Below are 8192 nucleotides of genomic sequence, written 5' to 3'. Positions count from 1 at the left end.
TCAGACCAGCATACCCCATCAGACCCGTGCATCCCTAGTCAATACGTATGCGCCAGACGTCAGTTTTGCGTTTATTCCTTTAGTTTATATGAAAAACAGACTTTAAACGACCTAAACCGGCGTGAATCCCTTTAGTCATGGGAAAAAACACCATTTAAAAGGTCAGATCATCATACGCCTCAGAAAACAACACAAAGTAATTCAATTGGTTTTTTGTACATGAATAAAGGGATACATGGCTGTCCAGGTAGTTTAAAGGTTATTTTGTGTGATAAACTAAAAGGTATAAACGGTATTGACTGTGCGTATGCTGGTCTGACGGGGAATGCTGGTCCGATGGGGTATGCCGGTCTGATGGGGTATGCCGGTCTGATGGGGTATGCTGGTCTGACGGGGTATGCTCACCTGACAGAACACCGTCAGTGATTCTGATGAGAAATCACACTCTAATGTTGATAAAATACTTTATGCCTTTAATTAGTGGCGTTTTTTTACCAGAAAGGTGTATAGTGTCGTACTTTGGGGTAACGATGGAGTTTAAAGTGTTCTATAACCCAGACCCTCTTCCTTTAATGGTCGTTAATGCATTTCATCCGCAGACGGCGGCCATGACTCCAGTAACCGATGGCATCGTTGACTCAGGGATGAAAGCTCTAAACAACCTCATTCATTCTGACTTAAATGAGACTTTTTATCTGAATCCATTAATAATCCGTTCAGATCATCACAGGTTGGATTTTCCACACGCTTCCATCAATTTTCCTCTTTTCACTTGTTGATCTTTCTGAGTGTGAAGCGAGTCATTTTCACTAAACGCTGTTTTCACTAATTTCTGCAAAGATTAACTCAGAAAACAAACTTCCTGTTTTCAGAAGCAGATTCAGGATTAATCTGCAAAACTGATCAGATTTATTGGATCAGGGAGTTTAATCAAAGGTTGATCATTTCAGCAGAAACACATAAAACTGCTAAAGTTTTTATCTTCCTTTGAAATCTTCATATAATATTTCCTCTAAACTATTTAATGTAACTAAAAGATTCAACTCAAATAATGAAAATGATCCTATAGTTCAGCTCAGAGGCATTAATGCACAGAAATGGAAATATTTACAAATGATGTTTTAAACATTTTTCACTATTTTATTTTTTCAAATAGCTCTAAATAATAAAATGCATTAATGTAAATAACTTAATTATCATCACTGATGGTTCCTCCAGCCAATCAGGGAGCTCAGCTCATTACTATTATGGATTCATTAATTAGCTGATATTATTCTGGGGGGGGCATCCATGAAAACATCAGATTTTAGGTCTGATCCGACCTTTCCACGCACCGCACCGCACCGCTGCGTGTCTTTGTTTTCGTCGAGACGCGGATGATGGAGCCCAGCGATCAGCGCGCAGTTCGTCCACCGCTGCTGAGCGCGTGGCTGCGGCTCAACGAGGCGCGTGAACCGATGACAGCCCCGCACTAAACAACGAGGCCAAAAACACGCACGTCCGCTCGGTCCCACGCAAGACACGCGACGTGTTTCGATTTGATTTTCCTCCGTCGCTGAGACGTCGGCTGTCCCCGTTAGCGAAATGGAAATTTGAGAGATTTTCAGGCGATATTTTTGTAAAGAAAAGAGGGAAGGAGGCAGCGGAGGAGGAGCAGCGGAGGAGTAAACACGGCGTGAAGGAGGAAGGAGGAAGGAAGGAAGGAGGTCCCAGCAGTTAAATCCCCTCCGACACACAAAGCCAGCAGCTCCGCTCGGAGCGCCTCCACAGCTGGAGCTACAGCCTCCACCTCCACTAACGCTGCCGGGGGCCCCAAGCTCCGGGCCCCAGGGACGCATCCATGGAGGCCTCGCTTCAGCCTCGGCCCCCAGTGAAGCGCGCCGCCTCCCGCCCACCGTCCGCTCCTCCGCGGTGTGGGCCCAGCCTTACCTGGTCCGAGAGCTTCCATGGCCGAGGCCTCTCTCTCCGTCTCTGTCCCGGCCTGGCGGCTCCGTACCGAGGCTGAAATTGGGGGCGGTATGTCGAGGCTGGAGGGGTCTGATTTAAGAAAACTGGAAACGGACGCTGAGCTCCGCTGCGCTCCGCTGGCTGCTGCTGACGGACTATCACACAGCCGCTGCTACTGCGCATGCGTCACTTACAGCCCCGGAGCCCACAGTGCGCATGCGTCACTCTGAGCCCCGGAGCCCACAGTGCGCATGCGTCACTCTGAGCCCCGGAGCCCACAGTGCGCATGCGTCACTTACAGCACAGGGGCCCGCAGTGCGCATGCGTCACTTACAGTACAGGAGCCCGCAGTGCGCATGCGTCACTCTGAGCCCCGGAGCCCACAGTGCGCATGCGTGAATTGGTTGTGGCGCACTTTAAAAATCCAACCTGCTGATCCGATGAAAAGAAGAGCGGAGTAATAATAATTGATCGTAAATCAACAAATCTTCAACAAAGACATTATTTATGTTACAGATTTTTTGGATTATAACAGCGATATTTTGTTTTAATATGATGTACATTGTTCTCTAAGAGGACATAACAATCTGTGTAAATAGATTCCACCCACCAACTTTTTGATTTCACATCTGCTTGATAAGAAATGTAATAAATTCATTAACAGTTTATTGAAAGCCAGAAAATATCCTGATTATGATAGATTTAGTTGGAGAGATATTCCTGTTAAATGATAAATGGCCTATTCTACCTAAAGTCAAAGAAACACATTTTAAAGTTATAAACAACATTTTTCCTGTGGCAGAATAAAAAAAAAAGGTTTTTAGGTGGATTAATGTTCCTTTGATAATAATAAGACTGGGTGATCCAGGCTCTGACCTGAAAGGCAAACTGAGCTGCTGCTGATGGAGGCGGCGAAGCTAAAGTCTGGATTATTGGAGCCAATAAAGCCAATCCCTGTTTTATAACACCTCAGTTAGGCAGGACCCCCTGATCTACAGCGCTGAGATCCAGTGATACAGAAGTTCTACACTGTGTAGATGTATATCATCCAGAACTGTAGTGTTTTCAGCCTGACTGAACTGAAGAGGTTTTCTTTAGGGGAACATTTTAGAGACGTCATTAATAAACTCTGGACAGGAGACGGTTAAACCTGTTCCACCGTCTAAAGATCTGAACCGAAGCAAAACATATCCTGAAAAAAACCTGCAGCTCTATTTGTGTTTGTCGTTGATTTTCTGCATCGAACTCTTTTCAGAACCAGGTTACATAATCCAGTTTAATAATCCAGTTAAAACATCCATTTTAATAATCCAGTTAAAACATCCAGTTAAATAATCCACTTTAATAATCTATAAAATAAAAAAAACTCAATCTGTAATCTGTTTGAACGCATCACACATATTAAAAGTCATAAATTATATAAAAGCAAGCTAAGTCAGAATATTCTAGCTAATTAAGTTAATTAAAACTAAAACATGAAACTATAAAAAATACAAATTAAGCAAAATGAATAACATCTGAGAGTATAGTGTTGGTATTTATATCATCCATAGGAAGCTGTAATACAGTTAGAAACAACAACCTTAAAAACAAAATGTGAATAAAATAAAAGAGAAAAAACTAATGAATAAATGCAAATTATCTAGTAAAATAAATCAAATGAATAATTAAATCATATCATAAGTTAAGAGCAACACTGCAACACCAGCAACACTGACGTTTGCTGCAACATTAATGAGACTATTGACACTTCAACTACAAACATCTAATTTATCCACCTTAAGCAGCCTTTATTATTATTATTATTATTATTATTATTATTATTATTATTATTATTATTATTATTATTAATATTATTATTATTATTATTAAATTTTTACACTTTTTAAAAGAATATTTTGGTTAGATAGTTTATTGCACATTCATTACAATAACAGCTTTAACATTATAGTAACTGTTCTTGTTCTCACCACTAGATGTAGCTGTGGAGCTGTCAACGCCATGTTAAGCCTTTATTTAGACTAGAATAGAATAGAATAGAATAGAATAGAATAGAATAGAATAGAATAGAATAGAATAGAATAGAATAGAACATCCCATTATTGTCCCACTGTGGGGAAATTGTGGGAATATATCAGCAAAGGTTTTCACACAAATGTGGATCTTAAAATGTATATAAAAGTAACAAAATAAGTGACAGAGTTAAAAAAAAATAGACAAAATAAAATACAACCAAAGTATAAATAATCCATAAACAGCTGTAGTGGATATGTGAAATTAGCAGAAACACCAGAGAAGAGCAAACAAGGCTGCAGCAGGTTATTTAAGACAGAAAGTATCATTTTATATCCTTGGTTGTTTTAACTCAACATTTTTTGTAGCATTAATGGAGACAAATAGTAATGATTTAATATTTAAGTCATGATTAGAAAATAAATGTGTTGTTAGACTTTTCAAAGCTTCCAGTTCTGGCGTGGTTAAAAACCTGAGATTAAATGTAAATAATCTGTAGTTATCTGTAATCTGTAGCCCAAAGCCTTCCCCGCTACATGCTACATTCACAGAGTGATGCTAACAGACCCAATATTCCACTAATTAATAACCACTGAGATCAATAAGGAGAGATAATGTTTAGATGCTCCGTGAAAATAGTAAACCAGCCAGTGATGCTCCTTAAGGGAAAGATATTTAAAATGTTCCTGAACGCTGGATTATTCTAGTTACGGATTATGGACAACATCTGGTTACTACAATAACTAAAAAAAAAAACATTATTTTTCAGGAGGAAGAAAGAAACAGACTAGGAGGAGACTAGAACTGACTGCTGTCCTCAAAGGAAAGTCAAAGACTCACAATCTCAGACATTTAAAATCCAAATAGAATCTCCCTAAGAGGTCTAATAGGTTTTTACTTATATCAAATGTCTTAACTAACAAAGAGGGATTTCTTTGAAATGTTTTGATGGTAAAATACTCTCCAAACTTTTGGAAATGAAACTACTGAAAAAAAAATAGATAATACATGTTATTGACGGTAAATGGTAAACATTTATAATAGAAACTGCCGCCTCTAATTAACAATAAGCCAAAAGCTTGTCTGGGTTATTTTTAGCTACATTGTTGACACCTGTCAATCAGGCTTGTTGTTATAGTAACAATGTTAGTACCGTGATTCTGGTAAAGTAACTGATTTGTTTACATGTAGCTGTGCATCATTATCACGCATTCTTCCACCTGTGCAGCTCCACCACGTCTCATTAGTGCTCATCACCTGCTGTCCTGCATATTTAACCAGACATCAAACTACTTACGGTTGCCAGATTATTAAAAGCCTCACAATGAGTCGATCTCAAGCGTTCCTTCCATGCCTGATTTCCTGATTCTGACCTTTTGTCTCATGGATTCCACTCCTTTGCTTCACCCTCGCTGGACTTCTCTGATTTCTGGACAGCGACCTGGTTTTACCTTCTGACCAGCGGTTCTCTCCTTCCCCTTGGATACATTAGCCTGATTCTAACCTGCTGTTTTCCCAAGACGTAGAGTCAGCCCCCGAGTCCCTGGTCGTTACTCTGTTCCTGTGAGCAGCATGCTCTCCCTCAAAGCAGTACAAGCCACCAGCAACGTCACCACTGAACCCAGTTCAGCCTCGTCGTTCTGAGAAGGTAGATGGCTTTAGTTCTGTTTGCTCATTTAACACTGAGATCTGCCCAAGTCCCTAACCTGATCTTTCCTGTTCCCACTGCTGATCGGGTTCCTGGTCAATTTATTGTTGATTCTTTAAACGCTTCTGATTGGGTCTGGTTAAATACTGGGTCCTCAGTTTGGTTCTCAGCTGGGCTGATTCTGGACTTTGGTTTCAGATCAAATGTTTATAGACTGTATTATATCCTCTAGACCAGAGGTCATGGATTAGCGGACCGTAGTCCGGATCCAGACCCACCTGCTGGCTAATCCAGACCCAACCTGATTTAAAACATTTATAAATTACCGCATGTTGTCTGATGTCTAACTTCACTTGCTCCTCCTCTCCTGTTAATACGGTAAAGCGGTAAAATTCTCCACCATGAACAGAATCAACAATAAATCTGGATCCAGGCTCAAAATGAGCTCCTTGATATGTGCTTGAGAATGGCTTAGTCTCTGGTTAAACCCAGGTTTAAAGCCTTGCAGGGCAGCCTAAAGCCCACTGCCAACATTAAGACAGAAAAAAGAAAGAAAATAACAAACCATCAGTTCAGGGGTTTGAGAAAATATGGGAATCAGGAAATGATCTATAAACCAAACTGAACGATTGATGTTCTCTACTTAAAAAAACACTTTAGATTTTAAAATAGAAAAATGTTCAATCCATATCATGGATGCATAAAAAGCTGCTTTTTATTTCAGTGTTAAATTCTGTTTAAAGTAACAGCGTGTAAATAAAAAAGTCTCCAGACCTTTACTGGTTGATGATTTTCTTTATTTGGAGACTTAATGACTAAAATTAGACTCAAACTAATAGTTTTCGTCCTGGAGACTAAATCCAAGATGGCCGTGAGTCAATCTTTAATTGGTTACCCATGTTCTAGATTATTCGGGCTCACTTTAACATAAAACATTTTCCCTTTTTTTTTTTGTAGGGTTTCATCAAGAAACTGAAAATGTTCCTGTCAGACAAAATGCAACCTGTTTGGTGAATAACTTCCCTTCAATCCCTGGAAGGTCTTGGGTTTGATTCCCAGCATCAGGTCTCTTTGCATGGAGTTAGCATGTTCTCCCTGATCATGTGTGGGTTCTCTCTGGGTACTCCAGCTTCCTCCCTCAGTCCAGAAACATGACTGTGAGGTAAAATGGCGTCTCTAACTTGCCCTTAGGGTTGGTGTCTCTGCCAGGGTGGACCCCGCCTGTCCTCCATTCCTGCTGGAGATACAAACCAGCTCATCCTGACAAGCAGAAGAAGACGGATGGATAAAACAACTTGTCATTTAATTAAAGTTTAATATATTGTTTGTAACATGTTGCTACTTTAGGGCCAGTTGCAAACGTCTCCTAGGATTTAGATGCAAATAGTGAAAAATTATTTCTCTTTGGTTAACTTTAAATGGTTTCGACTATTAACCCATAAATGTGTGTTAATTTTATGTAAATAAATAATCCAAATCATGTCTGAGTTACAGAGCCAAATATGTTGCAAATCTCCCTACATTGCTTATGTAAAAATGTAAAATATACTAAAAAGTTCTGTCTTATTTGATGTTTTTTAATGAAGTAGATAAAGTTTTATTTTCTGAGCTGCATCCTTTCCGTTCTTAGTAGCTCTGCAGACTGAAACATCAAAGAACCGATGTTTATAACATTAAAGGTCACATAAAATAAAGATAAATAAAAGTTATTAAAAATATTGTGCTTCCGAATCTGCTCAATGTGGGAAAAACAAAGCAGTGATTATCTTTAATTTACTTTTCTTTCTTCTTTCTTTCTTTCGCGCTGCTGTAACGTATGACGTCACAGGAGGCGGGTAGAGGAGTCTAAATCTGACCAATAAGAGAGGACGTTCGGGTGATTGACAGCTCTCTGATTAAAGCGGAGCAGCAGCTGTCAGCGCGCGCCAAAGCTCAAAGTGAGCGGAGCGCGCGGAGCGGGAGGAAGAGGAGCTGAATGTGGAACAAACACCGACGAACTTCTCCTCTCGGTGTCGCAGGATCGGTGCTTCCAGCGCGGGTTCGGCTGGGCGGGTTCGGCTGGGCGGGTTCGGCTGAGCGGGTCTCTGCTGGTTCTGGTTCCTGAGGATCCTCCGATCAGCCATGAGCCTGGTTGTCTCCCAGCAGCAGGTAAAGAACCGGGCCGGTTCGGCAGAGTTCCTGTTCGGTGTGATCGTGGTTCTGATTCGGTTCTGGTTCCGTTGGTCTGATGTTAGCTAACAGCTGCTAGCCTGCTAGCTGAGTTAGCTTTAGGTTCAGCAGGGCTGGGCTCCAGTGAGGCCTGCTCCATTCGCTGAGCCTCGACCTAAAGTGGACCTTAGCTGCCTGATAGCAGCTCCTGTTAGGCGGATTCAGGGGCAGCAGGAGGTCCGGCTGGTGGAGGTTTAATGGAGGCTGGACGGAAGCTACGATGGGTCATTGTTTGCCTTCAGGCGCCACAGCTGGAAGCCCCGCTGCCCTTTAGCAGATCACCCATCAGTGGGCTCTAGAGCCCCCTGCTGGTCCCCCATCCTGGACACGGGTGGACCTGTTGGTCTGGACACGGGTGGACCTGTTGGTCTGGACA

General features: G+C 41.3%; 2 protein-coding genes across 2 annotated transcripts in view; one reads left to right on the top strand and one right to left on the bottom strand.

Moving 5' to 3' along the window:
• The window catches only part of ago4 (argonaute 4, RISC catalytic component), a 17069-nt gene extending 14947 nt beyond the window's left edge, over positions 1-2122 (bottom strand). Inside the window, exon 1 of the mRNA XM_015389788.1 lies at positions 1930-2122. Within this exon, the coding sequence (XP_015245274.1) occupies positions 1930-1948 (19 nt within the window). The 5' untranslated portion in view covers positions 1949-2122. The remainder of the gene's footprint in view (positions 1-1929) is intronic.
• Positions 2123-7525: 5403 nt separating this feature from the next.
• The window catches only part of clspn (claspin), a 10740-nt gene continuing 10073 nt past the window's right edge, over positions 7526-8192 (top strand). The window contains 1 exon segment of the mRNA XM_015389796.1: positions 7526-7756. Within this exon segment, the coding sequence (XP_015245282.1) occupies positions 7730-7756 (27 nt within the window). The 5' untranslated portion in view covers positions 7526-7729.

Source organism: Cyprinodon variegatus, unplaced genomic scaffold (genome assembly GCF_000732505.1).
Source record: "Cyprinodon variegatus isolate N-32 unplaced genomic scaffold, C_variegatus-1.0 Scaffold472, whole genome shotgun sequence".
Taxonomy (NCBI): Eukaryota; Metazoa; Chordata; class Actinopteri; order Cyprinodontiformes; family Cyprinodontidae; genus Cyprinodon; species Cyprinodon variegatus.
The sequence above is the reverse complement of the archived record's forward strand: the minus strand, read 5'-3'. Positions and strand labels throughout refer to the sequence as shown.